The sequence below is a fragment of the Eumetopias jubatus genome, unplaced genomic scaffold (assembly GCF_037043125.1).
Source record: "Eumetopias jubatus isolate StellerSeaLion01/CBP00866 unplaced genomic scaffold, mEumJub1_p1.0 scaffold_8, whole genome shotgun sequence".
Classification (NCBI taxonomy): domain Eukaryota; kingdom Metazoa; phylum Chordata; class Mammalia; order Carnivora; family Otariidae; genus Eumetopias; species Eumetopias jubatus.
The window spans coordinates 108,204,965-108,224,132 of NW_028274814.1; the positions used below are offsets into that span (position 1 = coordinate 108,204,965).

General features: G+C 34.4%; 1 protein-coding gene across 1 annotated transcript in view; it reads right to left on the reverse strand.

Moving 5' to 3' along the window:
- The window catches only part of SLC6A15 (solute carrier family 6 member 15), a 41,995-nt gene that overhangs the window by 13,686 nt on the left and 9,141 nt on the right, over positions 1-19,168 (reverse strand). The window contains exons 2-6 of the mRNA XM_028105494.1: positions 9,484-9,953; positions 4,494-4,651; positions 4,010-4,136; positions 2,538-2,719; positions 1,030-1,140 (exon numbers count right to left, since the gene is read on the reverse strand). Of these exons, the coding sequence (XP_027961295.1) occupies positions 1,030-1,140; positions 2,538-2,719; positions 4,010-4,136; positions 4,494-4,651; positions 9,484-9,772 (867 nt within the window). The 5' untranslated portion in view covers positions 9,773-9,953. The remainder of the gene's footprint in view (positions 1-1,029; positions 1,141-2,537; positions 2,720-4,009; positions 4,137-4,493; positions 4,652-9,483; positions 9,954-19,168) is intronic.

A 19,168-nucleotide genomic window follows, 5' to 3' on the forward strand; every position in this document is an offset into this window, starting at 1 on the left:
GCAAACTAATAATGAGGTGTTAACTTCATTTCAGTGAATAACTAAAATGTATAAACCCTTCAAAACTTGTTTTTGTTTCCTGCCAAATCACTATCCCAAGTCTACAAGGATTGATTAAGCAGGTTCAAGGTGCCCAGCATTGAGTTCAACTCTAAGATGAATGAGAGAACATCAGTTCTGAGTCTTTTGTGGAGCCTAATGAGAACTTTCCTGAAATGCATATGCATTTATAAAGGTTACAAAACTTCCCAAACTCACCACTATAAATATTATTCTAGGAGGCACAAAACCTCGAAACAAGAACATGGATTTTCTCTGAGACAGGATTTAGAGTACAGAAGCCTTCTCAGCCTGGGTTCACGGATTTTAGGTGATCTGTCAACCTTCTGAGACATTAAACAAATTAATACGTTCATTATGTTTCTCTGGTTAGAAGATCTTACCGGTTTTTTCAAAGGGGTCAATTACAAAAGATTAAGAACCACTGACATAGAGAAGGAAATAGAGGAAAGATGGAAAAGTCCTGGGGCCCCTGGGTGGCTCAGTCGGTTAGGTGTCTGACTCTTGATTTTGGCTCAGGTCATGATCTCAGGGTTGTGGGACTGAACCTCATGGCAGGCTCCATGCTCAGCACGAGTCGGCTTGTCCCTCTCCCTCTGCTCCTCCCCTTGCTCATGTTCTCTCTCTCAGATAAATAAATAAAATCTTTTAAAAAGATGGAAAAGTCCTAAAATTTATCAGTATAAAAATTAGAAGTTAATTTACTATAAAAGGAATTTTTAAGGTTCACATAGTGATTGTCTCACTCTAGAACTAAAATGGGACATTTAAAATTGGAAATAGATGGATATAATTATGGATATTTAAAAGCCCTGGTTTTTCTAGGCTGATTAACACAACAGCTATAATTTAAAAGGCTAGCATATGTATGTTAGAACAATTATCCTTTAAATCTAGCTGTGGGAACATATGAACAATATACCTAATGCTTTTATGATCATAAGCCTTAAATAGAAATGCAGTACATACCTTAGGGGTAAACATGTGGCGGATGCCATCAACTGAACCATTTAAAAGGAGTGCTCTGATTAGGAAGCATATAAGTACCACATACGGGAAAAGAGAACTAAAGTACATGATCTACAAAGAAAAAAAAAAATGTAGGTGAGACACCCTAACAACTATATTCCTTTCTGTAGTTAAGATCATGTTTTATTCTATACTTTGACAGTCTCTGTTTTTATAGCATGATTAATAGTACTATTAATACGTTGTATAGGCATCATATTAGAATGGCTTATTAGTCTTAATGGAATGTGACTTACTTAAGATCCTATTTGAGATATAACGAGAAATAGGGAATCTCCCTTACTTACACTCCTTTAAAACAGTCCACTGGTATGATGTAATTTGAATAGTGTTTATTTCTTATAGTTCACAAAACAAGCAATATTTAAGAGAAATAATGGCTACTATCTCCCTAACAAATTCGTACTTTTATTGTTTTAGGTAACAGCAACAGCAAAAAAGAGTCCTTTTTTTTTATTAATCAAAATTCCATTATAATTCTGTAAAGCTTCTGGAGTTGAGAGTGGGCCCCTGTAAAGGCTCCTAAGACTCTGAATAATTAACAATGTCAAGGTTTAACTTTCTGCTTCACAAATGTTTATGCTTAAAGTTATGCAAATGTATTAGCGTAGAAAAGCAATTGTCCTAACCGGATATTTACTGCTTCCTTGACATTTGCACGTGGAAGCCTAACAGGTCTCTAAAATTTTCAGATCCAGAAAAGAACTTCTGACTGTCGCCCAGAGATGTCCCCACCTATCTCTGTCTCAGCAAATAGCGCAACCATCCATCTAGGTGCTAAAGTCAAACATCCAGAAGTAGTCCTGCTCTACTGGTGATATTCTAGTTTTCAGGCTACCACTCAGGTTATCTTATTCCTGCTTAAAGAACTCCAGGGATTTTTAATACAGTTGCAATAAAATGTGAATTCCTCTCTCTGACCTGCAAAGCCTCACATTAGAGTGCCTCCCTGCCAGCCCCGCCCCCCTCCCCCCAGCTGAGCTCTGCCCCCAGATCCTTGCCAGGTACCACAGATCCAGCTCTGCAGCTTCAGGACCCAGCAGGGCTGTACCCTCAGCCTGAGGCACGCATCTCCTGATTTGTAGGACTCACTCTCCTGTTATTTCTGTCTCACCTTCATCTTCAGTGAACTAAAACATGAGGATCAACAGAATGAAGAGCAAAAATAAAGGTCTTCTAGGTCCTGACACAAAATTTCAAAAAATCTCTTTGATGAAATAAGGAAAGATTAAAAGTGACTTTAGATTTCACTATAAAATATGTCTGTAGGTTCTTTCTTTAGTTTAAACGCATTTTTTAAAGCACCACTTTTCACCAATCTTTATTTAACTACCTAGAATGACGTGGTACTTGTAGTTTGCCCACAGACGTTTATAGCGGAGCCTGAGGTGGGCATCATATGCAGGAGTGGTGATTAGCAGAAGCAGGAAGGGCTCTAGCATACTAACTTTTCCAGAAGATTGAATGCCTTTTATCATAGCCAAGCAAACCACAACCCAGGCAGCCAGCAAGCAGACGGTCATCTTCCAGTTTAAGCCCCCACTTTCAGAAATGGAACTGGAAATATTCAGGGCTTCTCTGTACCAGTAATAGGTGGTGGCGGAACTTTTTTCACATTCTGGCTCTACAACTGTAGAAAGAAAGATATTACAATCATTTCAGACTAGGAAGAGTCATGGCATTTTGTTTCCCCAATAAGCCTACAAATCAGTTCTTAACATTTCAGAGAAAAGTACTATTATTCTAGAGAAGCATTTAAATTCACAGTGAAAACTCAATTGTGCAAAATTGTGAAAAATCCACGGACATGTATTCTTGTTAATATTTTTTATTACACATTTCTGAAATAGGAATATGTAAGCTTTTTTTAGCAAGGTAATTAAAACACAAAAGGTTTATAGCCCCTTCCACGCCCAGAATTATCTGACTGACTTCCTGTGACGGAGCTGTCAAATACACTAGCTCCTGGTCATATGTGACTTTTTGAAATGAAGCTAGTCTAAAGTGGTATGTGCTGTAAATACAAAATGCAAAGAAGATTTTAAAGACTCAGTGCAAGAAAAATATTTTAAATTATTACATTAACAATTTTTATATTATTTGTTGAAATGTTAATATTTTGGAAAAATATTTCACCTATTTCTTACTTTTTTCAATGTGACTGCTAGTAAATTTTAGACTACATATGTGAGTTGCATTCTAGATTTATTGGACCCCACTACTATAGGGAATTGTCCCTTATTTATTTTCTGGGATTTAAAAATAAATGATGGGAAAACTATGAAACAAGGGAACTAAAGACATAAAAAAATTATTTCGATCCAAATTCTTTTTGTCCTATTTTTTTATGTATGATTACCTGTATGGCCTTTTTTAAAAAAAATTGGGTTACTGAGGTATAGTTGACATAGAATGTTATATTCATTTCAGGTGTACAATATAGTGATTCTACAGTTCTGTACATGACACGATGCTCACCACAATAAGTGTAGTTACCATCTGTCACCATACAATTATTACAGTATTATTGACTATCTTCCTTATGCTGTACTTTGCATCTCCATGACTTACTTATTTTATAACTGAAAGTTATATTTTATTTATTTTAATCAAAGTGTAAGGCATCAAGAAAGTTGTACAAAATAAAAAATTGTCAAAGCTAACAACTGAAGAGTTATAATATTTTACCCCAATGTCATGCAGCATGATAAAATAACTTGGGAAGAGCTAGTAAAATTAGATGGTGCCAACGGTCTTCGTTCTAAGTATGCCAATCCTAAAAGTGAGGAAAGTTTGTAATGATAATTTTGAAAGATTTTTCCACATTATTTTAAGAAAAGAAAAAAAATTCTCAAAATCTCACACCCTTAGCAACTTTATGATCTTTATATACAAAACCACTACATGATACAGGTCTTACAAGTGTGTGAAGCATTTTTCACCAAAGGACATTGATCCCAAGGAAGAGGTTGCTGAAAAGACTGAGAAAAATAAAACAAACTCCAGCCAATGATGACATTGTAGTAGAGAGCCACAAAAAAGCACACCTGCAAAACAAAATAGCACGATTACATTACACCTTCCATGCCACTTCCTTTGAAGCGAGATGAAATGCATAAAACCCCATTTAACATATTAAAAATCTTCATTCATTTTTATTTGAAACACATTATCTTTTCTAAATAGATGTCTCTCTTAGATCTTAAGAACATACATTATCAAGATGAACTGTATTAATATTTACAGCTTGGTTAGTGCATTAGTGCAAACTCCAATGGTGTTTTTTAAAAACATGATTACAGAGTTGAATAGAAATACACACTCAACAGTTTCATTTAAATGCAAACTATACAGTTACAAACCCGGTAAAAATTATATGGCATATACCATACCAGGAAACTTACCACACAACTTGCAAATCCAATGCCACCCAGTTTAGGGCTTATGTAATTCCATACACCAATGCTTCCTCGCCGAATTCTTTGACCCACAGAGAGTTCCAGGAAAAAAAGGGGAATACCTATTACCAGTAGCAGTATTAAATATGGCAAAAGATATGCACCTATAGAGACAAGAACAAATAAAATATATTTTCAACAGTCACAGTAGAGAATACATTAATTTTAAATTATCTCATAAAAGACAATATTTGAACTTCTATATAGTATAATTATGAGACTTTAAAGAAAACGCAATTTCATCATTTTAAACTTTTTGTATTTGAAACCTGAATTTGACTGCTACAAAGAGTTTATGATAAAAAATAATTATGATAAAAGTGAGAATATAAATTTTAGTTTCATTTTATTGAAAGGGTAAAACAATTTCATTTTCCATAAAAAATTGATTCTTTAAAATTATTTCCTCAAGTAGGTTTCACAAAATCCTGGAATTCTTATTCACACACTGCTAGTGAATTTATTAAATCTTATTCAAACTCACCTATACATGCATTCCAAATCAGATAAATTAGAATGAATGAAATTTTATAGTACTAAAGATTACTTTTTCCCTAAATAACAACAGGAGAGAAGAAATGGCTGCCTAGATTGAAAAAGAAAAAAAAAATAGAAAAAAAAGAACTACCTCAGACAAATGTCATTTTTTCCCCAAATATACTTCATTTAAAAAGTATGTTTCAGGAATTATTATTATTATTATTATTATTATTATTATTATTTGAGAGAGAGAGAGAGCATGTGTGCACAGGCTGAGGGGTGGGGAGGGGCAGAGGGAGAAGGAGAGAGAATCTTAAGCAGAATCCATGCCTACGGGGCACATGATGGCTCAGTTGGTTAAGTATCTGCCTTTGGCTCAGGTCATAATCCCAGGGTCTTAGAATCGAGCCCCACATCAGGCTCTCTGCTCAGCAGGAAGCCTGCTTCTCCCTCTCCTCCCCACTCCTGCTCTCTCTCTCGCTATCTCTGTCTCTTTCTCTCAAATAAATAAAATCTTTACAAAAAAAAAATAATAATCCATGCCTACTGCAGAGCCTGTCATGTGGCTCGATTTCACGACCCTGAGATCATGACCTGAGCCAAAATCAAGAGTCAGAAGCTTAACCAACTGAGCCACTCAAGTGCCCCAAAAGGAATTTTTTATTTTCCAAAATTCTGTGAAGGGGCAGTGAGGTTGAGTGAGAAACTAAGATATTTAACACCTATTGTAAAATATATGTGCAAATATATATTATCCATGTAGTAAGGTTTTCATACTTAAGAAAATTATAGCCAAATCTCAAATTAAGACATATAACTAGTTATTTTAAAATAGTTTGACAATGTTAATATTAGGCTCTATTAACTGATAAAGTTAAATGTGAAATGTATTCATTTTTACATAAGAATACATATGCAAATTATTCATTAAGTAACCTCTAGAATGGTCTTCCTACATTCAAATTTCTTATCTGGAGCTTTGTCCAACCAGAGACTTGTCAAGTCAGTCATGCAATTGATGGTGTCAATGCCCTTTTCAAATTAGAGGCCATTATTGTATTTTCCCATTTTAAAAAAGTGTTTAATGGTATTGAATAGATTTTGGAAGTTGTCCAAATTTTTTTGGTAGTCTGTTGAAGAAGTAAACATTATTTTTTTAAATTACTTATCTCAGTATCTCTATGTATCTGTGAAATAATGACCATATACAATAATTTCCCTAATATGGTGGCCCATAGAAAATCTCTACTTTCTTTTTTTTTTTTTAATTTATTTATTTGAGAGAGAGAGAGAACAAGCAGGGGAAGGCGCAGAGGGAGAAGCAAGCTCCCCGCTGAGCCGGGAGCCCGACGTGGGACTCGATCCCAGGACCCTGAGATCAGACGCTTAAACAACTAAGCCACCCAGGCGCCCCTAATCTCTGCTTTCTTATGACCGATTTGCAGCCTTTTGGACTTGAGTTGATTCTATAGATGGGTATGTAATGTAAAGAAAGCATGGATACATGAGCTCATAAAACAGAATTATAAAATATCTAATTCTAAAATTATTAGGAACGTTCAGGCACTAATGACCTGAAAATGTCTCCCAAAGGACTGAAAGTGCATTTTAACACATGCACCTAATCTTAGAATATGGATAAGTTTATGTATGTGTTAATGACTACAGACAGAGAGAGTGAATTAAAACTGGACTCACTGGGAATCTTTCCTCAGTTATGTGTGCATGGCATGCCATTAGATACTTAGCTTTTTCTTTAACTCAAATTACTGTTAGCCCCCATATTAAAAATAGTCATAACTAAATAAATAAACTAAATAAATAAAAACAACAGAACTAAGATATAACTGAGCATTTACTATTTGCCAGGCACATTTCTAAGCATGTTACATGTAGTTATTCATTTATTCCTTACAAGAATACAATGGGGTAAGTACCATTATCATCACTTTTTATAGGTGTGGAAACTAAACCAGAAGAAGTAACTTAACTTGTAAAAGGTCACATAGCTAGTGTGGGAAAGAGCCAGGCTTCAAGGCCAAATTGACTTCAAAACCTGAGCTGGTAGCTTCTATTATACACTACTGATTAAGCTTAACCATTGTACTTTAAGTTTAATATCTTCAGACAAATCAACTTATGTTGGGTCTATCACTTTTTAGTTCTATTATTCATGAAGTGCCTCAAGTGACAAATGAGTGGGATTCAGGTGGTCAGAAGCTGTTTGACTAAACAGCCAGAAAACACTACTCAAATACCAGGAAGGTTCAATGCTATACTGTGCGTTGGGTACAGCCTTTTGTTTCCTGACAGCCATTTTGAAACAATAGAGTCCACTGGCATTTTATAACATCACTGTGTAGTATTTGTGATTAGAAGAGAGGAAACAATAGTAGGAAGAGCATTTTGACTCTTTTTCCATATGAAAATGAGGAGGAGCAATTTTTGCTAATAACTAATTTCTAAATATGAAATCCTTTGAGTTTGCTGCCAACAACAACAACAACAAAAAAAAAATGGGATCAAATGGAAGGCAACCTGACTTCAGCCAAGACAGCCTTCTTCCTTAATAGTGTGGCCAGTAAGGCTCATAAGGTGAAAGGCTTAAAAATCAGAATTCATCTTCTGCTAGACTTCACAAATGGGATGGCTCATGAGAAACAAAAAGCAGGGTAGTGCATAGCTGCTTATAGCTGATTCGATAAATAATTCATATGTAGTGTTAATGACTAGCTAAGGAGCTTACAGTGTCGGTGGAGTGCTGTAGTATTATCACAGACGTCCTATATTGATTCTTACCTCTCAGGCAGATTTGTCAACCAGGCAACTTTCTCCAAACCTGTTGTTTTGTGCCTAGCTGAATTAACTAAGCAAGATCTTTAACATATTTTGTCATCGGAACACCTTAGCTTTTTATCTTATACTCTAAAAAGAAATTTCACATATGATTATATTATTTCATTTGATTTGTACATCAAATATAAAACCATATTTTTGTCCAGTCAACAAAACTATCACAAACTGAAATCAAATATCGAAATATCTTTCTACCCTTTGTGTGCTGAAATGCAGTTAATATAGTACTTAGTCTTTAACTATATTTATTTTAATAGTTTCCATGTATAGAGATAACAAAGTTTCAACCCAAATGTTAGTTAACATTACTTGACTTTGGTGTACTATAGAACTTGTGTCTTACAAGAACAACCCATTCTTTGTACATGCTTTTTTATTGATATTTAGGATAATTTTTGCTAAACAACCTTTACTGATTATATGCGAAAATGCAAAAAACTAGAATGTTATGTTGATGGGAAATATTTTTGTTTAAAATTAAGGATGGGGGTTGCGCCTGAGTGGCTCAGTCGGTTAAGCGTCTGCCTTCGGCTTGGGTCATGATCCCAGGGTCCTTGGATTGAGCCCCGCATCGGGCTCCCTGCTCTGCGGGAAGCCTGCTTCTCCCTCTCCCGCTCCCCTGGCTTGTGTTCCCGCTCTCACTATGTCTCTCTCTGTCAAATAAATAAAATAAAATCTTAAAAAAAAAAGTGAACTAAACTTTTAAAAATAAATAAATAAATAGAAATAAAATTAAATTAAGGATGGGGGTGCCTGGGTGGCTTGATCAGTTAAGCATCTGCCTTTGGCTCAGGTCATGATCCCAAGGTCCTGGGATGGAGCCTCTGCATGGAATTGGGCTCCCGGCTCTATGGGAAGTCTTCTTCTCCCTCTCCCTCAGCCCTACCCCCTTGCTCTCTCGTGCTTTCTCTTTCTCCCTCAAATAAATAAATAAAATCTTTAAAACAAATAAAATTAAATTAAGGATGCTAATTTCTTTGAAGTTTTCTTTGAGACTAAACATTGTCCCCAAATACTGTAGCATCAGAAACCAAATATATATGATATCTAAGGATGAAGAATGTTTGGCATTACATTAATTGTCTGTTTAAATCCCTTCTCCTGGGATCTACAAAGTTCTGGTCAGCATTTCAACACCATAATTATTCTAAATTGTATGTAATTTTTGTTTTGAAAAGTGAAATAATTTAAAATTCAGAGTTAATAAATTGTGGAGAGAACATTCTTTCTGACTTCTTTCACCAGTCCTGTCTTATATCAGACACTTTAGGTTTTTCTCCAAAGAGAATAACTGACTGCCTCTAACGTTTGTTAGAAAGGTCAGTAATTTAGCGAATTTTAATAGCATCTACAGAAAGAATCTGTGAGCAATCTTTGAGTATTCATAACAAGCCATCTGCTCCTATGGAAACCTAATCTGAAAACAGAGTTGAGCTCACTTCCAACAAAGAAGTCTCCCTGGCTTTACAATGGAATTCATGGTTTCTGAAATAATGAGGCTGCAGCAGCAACACGAGCTATTTGAGACAGTCAATTGCGATTTACTCAGCAATGTATCACTTAACAACAAAAACAAGAACAAAAAACCCCCAAAACTTACCACCTCCATTCTTCTGACATAGGTATGGGAATCGCCACACATTTCCTAAACCTACAGAAAATCCAACTTGGGCCAGGATGTATTGTAGCTTACTGTTCCAAGCTGGTCTTTCATCTTCAACTTCAGATTCCTCTTCAACATCTATATCTTTCTCTTCCTGAACATCAACAATTAGTTCGCTCTTCTTAAAAGCATCATCAGCTGAGTCTTCATTGGAAAGAAGGTCTTTGACAGACTCAATAACTTCATCGTCTAATTCTCTTTTTACCACCTTGCTATTCTTCGGCATTGGAAAGTGTGGGTAGTACTATTTTTTTTTTAATTCCCTTATGGTAAATGTGTTAATTCTTTTTTGAAATATGTTAATTGGTATGAATAAAAGATGGAGGAGGGTATCAAATAAATCCTTGGCTCAAGGTGACAGAGTCTTAATGAATCCTGGATCTGTATGTTCAATATCCTATGGGTACCTGTAAAATTTTAAGTAGAAAAGCAATAATATTTAATGAGGAAAAGTACTTAAAATAATGAAGTCTCTTTATTATTAATTTTTATGATAAAAACTCTTTCTACAGAGTATAAGACATCTGATTGTCCTTGTCCCTTCACTTCAGAGCTTGATATGACCAGAAGTATAAAAAGTGTAAAGTACACATGTGCTTTAGACATTTCTTTTAACTAACTTCTTCTTGCATAAATCAAATTTGATCTTAGGTATATGCCAATGCATAATATATGCTATTTGTTAGTAATTAAAATTTTCTGACTCTTTTTTCTTAGTTCTTCCGTTTTACCTTTCTGACTAAAGCACATCCCTTATTTTATTCCTTACAGAATTACATACACAATCGCATGCCATCCTGTAAATTTGTCTTACACAAAATCTCTTCTGTCCACACATTCATCATTCACTCACTTGATATTAATTGTAATATGGATAAAATTCAGAGATATAAACAGTAATGAATCACATGATATCTGCCTTAAAGGAGCTTGTATCTAATAAGAGAGAAAGACACCTCCCAAATAATTATACTACATTATATAATTTATATGACCCAATATCATTACAGTAGGAGAGATCAGGAATTTTGGATAAAAGCGGCATTACAGTTGGGCAGGGATGGAGCGAGGCCACACAAAACATATGGGACAACATAAACAGAGATGCAGGAGGTGGTAACAATTATTATTTGTGTAAACATTCTCTCACATGACCCCAAAAAACACACTGCCACCACTTTGGCATTTTTCCTTTTCTTTATTTCTTTTTATGTTATATCTCATATCCTTTTCTTTGTTCAAATACAGACCAAGTAAGGGTATGTCTACAAACCAGTGGCATTGTCTATTATAAAAAGTGATTGAATATATGAATATATCTCTTCAAAGCTGGGTTGGGAGCTTTAGAAATACTATCCCAAGAATTTTATCATTTATTGCTGGAAGAAAAATGGAATTCTTTGATAGAACTACATTCAAAGTCAGAGAAATAGCCCATCATACTTTAATTCATAATCTTAATGAATAAGACATGGTGCTGGGTAACTCAATGAAAAAGAAAAAAAGGAATTCATTAAACTTGACCATGTAACTTATTTGTTGCCTTTAGGTTCGGAGGTGTTTAGTTGTTTCCAAATTAAAATATATACCCTAATAGCAAACCCTTATTTTGGATTTGGTGAGGATTGAGAGTTAGGCTGTGAAGAGGAAATTCTGAAAAAGTAGCATTGCAAGATATTTAAACAATGGGCACATCTCTAGAATAACTGAACAACTTCTCATAGTGACTACTGTAAAGAGATCACCAAATTTTTGATGTGGAAAAAGTTTCAAGAGGTTAGGGGTTATGTCCGTTTAATTTGCTTTCTTTTCTCTGAGAGCTCCGTAAATACGAGTTGAGTAAATGAATAAATACAATCATTGGAAAACTGAAATCAGGTAATTTTCCAAATGATTTTTACTGTAAGAAAACAACCTGACATATGGGAAACTGTGATTTGCGAGACATGAATTACGTAGATCTACACTTGTTGAATTATCTAAAGGTAAGTTGTTGGCACCGTAATTTAACTGATACATTGATAAGAGCATTGGCTTTAATCTGACAAACCTGGAGGTGTGTCCTCGTTCTTTTATTTATTAGTTATATAACTTCTAGTAGTTATATCATTCCCTCAATAAACTAAGGTTACTAAGCTATTCTTTTTTGCTTTTTCCATACAAATAGAAAGGTAGGGAATGTATCAAAGTTTAGAAATACTATTATAGTAAAAACACCCATCATTTCAGAAAGAAAAAAATTAAAAGACAGGGTTACCCATGAGCCTCCCCCAAATTACCTCAGAAATTGTAGTATTTCTTCTATAAATATCTAGACTTTGCAAAAAAAAAAAAAAAACAAAAGGAAAACTAACAACTTTGGACGCTGCTGAATGCTTTATTACATATTTAATGAATAATCATACAAATGTACATATGATATCCTTTGGCAAAGTTTACATTTAAAAGTTTCCATCAGGCTGGGACGCCTGGATGGTGCAGTCAGTGAAATGTCCAACTCTTGGTTTTGACTCAGGTCATGATCTCAGGGTCATGAGATTGAGCCCCACGCAGGGCTCTGTGCTCTAGGCATAGAGTCTGCTTAAGACTCCCTCTGCCCCTCCCCTACCCCACACTTGTGCTTTCTCTTTCTCTCAAATAAATAAATCCTAAATAAAAATAAAAGTTTCTATCAAACTACCCAAAGTTCATATTTTCCATGAAATGAAAGTGTCACATGTAAACAAAATTTAAACACAATGATATAAATGCCTGAAATACAACTAATATATGAAACATTATCTATCTATATAGATTATATAATACAATAATCCTAGGCAACCTTTATAAAATTAAACATATCAAAGAATGTGACATAAATATTTTGTTGCATTTATTTAGAGCTCTTTTCTTCACTAGGCCATAACCTCTGCCTGGAAAATAACTTTATCTGACTCATCTCACATTCTCAAGGTTTAAACTTGTCCGTCATATGAATGAACTCCAAAGAGGAGGACAGAATAATATTGCATGATATCTACAAGCATTCTACACTATTACATGTTTGGTTGTTTTGGGGTTTTTGATTTTTTTATCCTAAGGCCCTATACTCACTGAGTCCGAGACCTTCCTTTCCGAGGGCTGCAGAAAGCCAAAAGTAAAGATATAAATTGAGTTTCTGAATGGATTTGCAAAAACTTAGCATATGAGACAACAATTTGGAAGCCAAATTACTTTCACATCTTCAAGACCCAACTTTTCTGAGAGATGACATTTTTTCATGATGCCAAAAGCTTATCGAAGAACTTAGCTCATAAAAGTAGACTATAAACATGGATTAAAAAGAGAATAAAAAGCGAGGTTGACTGTTGCCAAAAGTATTTTGATCATCACTACATCTGGGAAAAGAAGAAATGAAGCAGGAATGCCCAGGAAGCAAGTGAGGTGGGAAGGTCATAAAGTATCAGTACTCTGCAGGTCACAGGCAATAGGATAATCAGTTTCAAATAACTGCACAGCCAAGTTAGCACCAACCATTCCTGCGACAGAAGCAAGCTGTCATCTACTGCACTTCATCTGCACCTAGGAGTGGCATTAGCAGTCTGCATCATTACCTCGTAACGGCCTCCTGTCTATCCCTGATATCTTGAATATCTGATCAAGGGTCAACAAAATATCGCCTTTGGGTTAAAAACAACCCATTGTGTGATTTTATAAATAAAATTCTATTGGAACATAGCCATGCCCACACATTTACATATTTCCTATAGCTAATTTTGTGCTGCAACAGCAGTCACTTTGTACAGACTGCAAAGCCTAAAATATTTACCGACTGTATTGAAAAAAAATTTGACAACCACTGTTCCAGAAAATAAATCTGAATTGAAGATGGGGAGTTCCTCAGATCACTTGATCTAGGCTCCATTTCCATGGCACTAATTTCTTTATCAAATAGTATGACAAGAAAGAACTCTACACATTTAAGGATAATTACTAAGAATGATAGGGTTTTATATAGAACCAGGGAGACGGAGTGGTAGTTGTTGAGAGGGGAAGAAACACAAGCAAAAGACAAATGTAGAAAATAGCTCTAAAGTTTCAAGTAGATTACTTATTTAAGAAAACTCAGAGACACAGGGCGCCTGGGTGGCTCAGATGGTTAAGCATCTGCCTTAGGCTCAGGTCATGATCCCAGGGGTCCTGGGATTGAGTCCCACATCAGACTCTATGCTAGGTGGGGAGCCTGCTTCTCCCTCTGCCTCTCTCTCTCTGACTCTCATGAATAAATAAATAAAACATTAAAAAAAAAGAAAACTCAGAGACACAATAAAATAAAGATTAAAAAAAGTCTCTCTTTAAAAAAAAAAAAAACCCAAAGAAAAGATATAAAAGATGATTGGGAAGAAGAAAAGTTAGGTGGATGAATATGGAATACAGAAAAGAAATGGGAAAATTCACTATAGGAAGGAAAGGCACCTTAGAAACAAATAAAAGCTGCTACAAGTACATCCATACACATGGAGAACAGACTCCAGGAAACTTTGCAAAAAGAATGAAAAGAGTCAAATATCTTAAAGTAATTCAGAGAAAAAGCTAACGGAAACAGAAGTCAGATAAAGGTGATCCAACAAACTTAAAATTGGTTTTTACAAATCCATTCAGAAATTAAATTCGTATCTTTACTTTTGGCTTTATGCAGTTTCTGAAAGAAAGCAAGAAAATAGAATATAACAAAAAATTCTGAAAGATAAATTAACGGAAGTTTTGCCTGGGTCATATTTTCAAATAACAATAATACAGAGGGGTCAATACTGAAAAATACTGGTATAAAGATTCCTAGGGATTTCAAGCAAAAGTAGAAAGGGGAAATAAAAGGACTTCTCAGGATGTTTAATAACCTCTAAAAGAACTATGAGGAAAAAGTACTCAATCTCCAATTTTTATATTCAATTATTTTGTATTCCAATTATAAAAGCCACAGGCAAATATTCTGGTCTGGAAGAGATCCGATGATCCCTATTAGGGAGGGAGAGGAACAGGTTACATGATAATGAAATTTGGCCAACCAAGTGAGAAAACAAAGTAAAAACTTCAGTAACATAGAAGCCATGCTAAAGGATAGAAGTGAACATTAACTTAAGCAGGAAATAAGCTTTAAAATCTATATGAATTATGTTTAAGGGAAAAATATGAATTAAAATTCAAAAAAATAAAATAACTAACAAAATCAGGGGAACTGAAATGGGAGAAGACAGAAATAAAAGTATGAGAATGTCCTCATCTTTCATATCAGGAAGCAATTTAGGATACTGTCTAAATATAAAACTCCTAGTCAAAAAAAGGATAATGACCCCACCTCTTCACATTTTCATATAATCCTTCTTGCTTACTATTATGAGATCTTGTAGAAATTAATATTTCTTGCTGATAAGAGACATGTATTGATGCCAAACACTTATATCTAGATTCTAGAAACAGGTTGAGTTCAAATCCTAGCTCTATCACTTACAGTTTTATGACTTTGGCTAAGTTACTTTGTTATCTAATAATAAAATGTTTGGATAAATGCCAGCACATTGACAGAACTCAATATATGTATTCTTTTGTTATTATGATTATTATCCCTTTTATAGTTGTATTCTGTTACAACTGGTTTATTGCAAATGATTTAGGATAATATAGGTCTAGAGTCAATGTTATATGTTAAATTGTTTTAACATCACTTTTTTTTCCTAATACCAGTTTTCTACTGCTGCATAAGTTACTTCAAAACTTAGTGGCTTAACAAACAAAGGTTTTATTTGCTTATGATTCTGTGGGTTTGCAGTTTGAACTAGGCTTAGATGATCAGTTGCTTTGCTGGTCTTGACTCAGGTCACTTCTCCACTACAGTCATCTATCAAGTGGGTAAGGATGAGCTAAGATGGTCTCGCTCACATTCTGGCAGGAGGCAGTCTATTAGACAGAGCACTTTGATTCTCCCATATGTAGTCTCTCCAAAATGCTAGCTCCAACTTGTTGACATTATAAGCTCAGAGTTCCAACTCTAGCCAAAAGAAGTAAGCCCAACATGCAAATGCTAGTAAAGCCTCTGTGTAGCATTTGCTAAGGTTTCATTGGCCAAAACAAGTCACTCAACTAAGTTCAGATTGATTTGAGTGGATAAACTCCACCTTTAATGGAATTAGCAAAAAGTCAAATTGCAGAAGGTACAAGTAGAGAGAAAAGAAAAATACTGCCACCACCTTTGAAAATAATCTTCTACACTTGTCCAGTTAGAATTCCCCTCCCTGGATTCTGAATCTTGAGGACAGGAACAAAGAGATCAAAAGGTTGGCATCTCAATTCCAAAGGCACTGTGCCCAGGCAGTAACTACTATTGTAGTCGTGGGTTCTGGTTCCTAGTTTTAAGAACTGTTTTCATTCTTGCCCTTTTCCATCCCATTGCCAAGCACCCCATTGTTCCTTTGAGCCCCTGAGCCTTGCCAATATTTCTTCTTCATTTTATTTTATTTTTGCCTCCTAGCCAGCATCAGTCTCTACAGCTTGCAAACAAAGAACCCTAAATAATACAACTATTATAAATTTAAAACAATTGGTGTCTTTCCACTCATCTACTGTGTAAGGACTTAACATATATGAAAAATGTTGGGAACGTTACATTACTTAATTTGGACTTATATTTATATTTTTCTCATTCTCCCATTTTTGCATTGCTTTAATTATCTTTACATGCAAGTTTTCAGAAAAAAACTTAAAGCACTTAAAACTAGATCCAAAACATTTTTAAATCAACATAATACATTTCTAACTCAGTGTTTTTCAACCCTAACCATTTTTAATGGTTTTTATTTATTTTTTTCCTTGCCTTTCCACATAATTTTGAAGTCAGCTTATTAATCTTCTATATTTTTATTTATTTATTTATTTATTTGAGAGAGAAAAAGAGCGAGAGAGAGGGCACATGCAAGCATGAGCAGGGACAGAGAGGCAGATGGAGAAGCAGACTCCCCGCTGAGTGGGGAGCCCGAGGTGGGGCTCCATTCATCCCCGGACCCTGGGTTATGACTTGAACTGAAAGCAGATGCTTAACTACTGAGCCACCCAGGTGCCCCTAGCTTGTTAATTTCTACCCCAAGAAACCCAGGCCTGCTAGAATTTTGACTGGGTTTACATCAATTCTATAAACCCTTTTGGAGAGCACTGACGTCTTAAAAATTTGAGCTTTCCATTCTATGAACTTGACATCTTCTTTAAATTGTCTCTGGAAAAAAGTTGATTTTTAATACAAGCTTCCTATTCTGCAACAATGCTAATTCGAGCTGATGTTGTTTTAGGATCCCTTAAGATTTATATACAGACAGTATGTCAAATGTAAATATAGTTTAAGCTTCCTCTAATTGTTTACCTTTAATTTCTTTTTCTTGACTTACCATACTGGCTTGGACATCCACTAAAATTTTGAACAGAAATGTTAAGAACAGACATCTTCATCTATGCCCCAGTGCTAATGGGAAAGTATTCAATATTTTACTAAGGACAATGTTAGTTATGGATTTTTTTCATAGATGCCTTTTGTCAGTTTAGGGAAGTTTCTTCTAATTCCTAGTTCAGCGAGGGTCTTTTTTTTTTCTTAATCCTGATTAACTGTTGAATTTTGACACATAATTTCCTACTTTTATTAAGATAATCATGTAACTCCTTAATCTAGTGATATACCATACAGCATCAATTGATTTTGTATTTTAGACCAGTCTTTCATTGTGTGATAAACGTCACTGGTCAAGACGTATTACCTTTTTAATATATTACTAGAATCAATTTGCTAATATTTTGATAAGGATTTTTTCTTGTATTTCACTTCTCTGGTTTTGGTGGACTCATAAATAGAATTTTAAAATGGTCTCTCATTTATTTTCTGAGAAAATATATGTAGAGTTAGTTTTAATTCTTCCTTAAATGTTTGGCAGCACTCACTAATAAAGCCATCTGGGCCTGGAGTTTTCTTCAGAGAACATGTTTAATTAAAAATTCAATTTACTAAAAAAATTCAATTTGTTTCATTGATATATAGCTACGGAGATTCTTTTTTTAAATTTTTATATTTTTTAAATTTTTTTATTAACATATAATGTATTATTTGTTTCATGGGTACAGGTCTGTGATTCATCATTCTTACACAATTCACAGCACTCACTGCTTTTGTCTTTGTCTTGCTAATATTTTCATTATATAATTAACTCAAAATATTATGCAATTCTTTATCTTTCAAGACTGTTTAGCTCTTAAACTATTGTTACAACCTCTTTTGAAACTGTATTAAATTCCAATTAATATTTCCAGTGAAAATATGCAAAGACGTAAAATAACAGGCAGGCACTTGCATCTTAGAGACACGCCTGCACTGGCTAATTACTGGCACTTGCCAAAAGTTTAATATTCTATATTAAAGAACAAGAACAGCAAATTACCTCCCTGACTTGGACAATTACAAATTTTACTGAATAAAATTTTCTTTAAATATCAACTAACTATGAATAGTGAATCTGAACTTTATTGTGGATTCAAATGAAATATATTTTTCTAATTCTAATATATAGGGTAAAAAGTAAAGGCTATCTGAATAAAAACAAAATGTTAAACTATATTGCAACACCCAAGAAAAAAATGACACATCTTGAGAAGTTTATAGTTATGGAATAATTGCAAGAGGAAAAATATAAGGGATTCTATAATGTACTGAAATAATGATCTTGACAAATAATACAAAAAATTTCAACAATATAGAGTTCAACCTAAACATTTCTTTTCCAAATTATACCCCCTTTACATAAAATGTGTTCATTAAGTGAAAAAGTAACAAAAATCACAGAGCCAAACAAAAGGAGAGAAACATCGTTTTACAAAGGACAATACATAGTCACAACCTACACTTTTATGTATTTTGCCCAAAAAGGTGGACTATAACATACCTATGAAGATGGCTAAAATCAAAAGCAAATTTTAAAAAGTAAAGACACCAAAAGTTGCTGAGGCTGCAAAGAAACTAGATCAATCATATATTGCTGATAGAAATATAAAACAGTACAGCCACTCTAAAAAATAAAAAAAAATAGCTGGAATTTCCTTTTAGCACTAATAATAGAGTTACCACACTGACCACCAATTTGCACTCTTAGACATATAGCCCAAAGAAATAAAGACTTATTTTCAAGCAAGAACTTGTACATAAACGTTCATATCAACTTTACTTATATGGCCCCAAACTGAATGTTCTTCAGTGGGTGAATGGTAAAGCAAGTTGTAGTATATCCATATCATGCCATATCAGCAAGAATAAAGGAAAGAATTATTGATACATGCAATAACTTGGATGAACCTCAAGGAAATGATGCTGCATGGGGGAAAAAGTCAATTTCAAAAGGATACATATTGCATAATTTCATTTATATAACATTTGTGAAATAACAAAATGATACAGATGAACCAACAGTGGTTGCTAGGAGTGAAGGTATGGACGGGCAGGTGGGTGTGCTATAAATGACAAGGGAGTCTTTGAGATGGTACAGTTTAGTAGTATCTTCATTATGGTTAAGGATTACATGAAGCTACACATTTGATAAAACTACAAAAAACTATACAC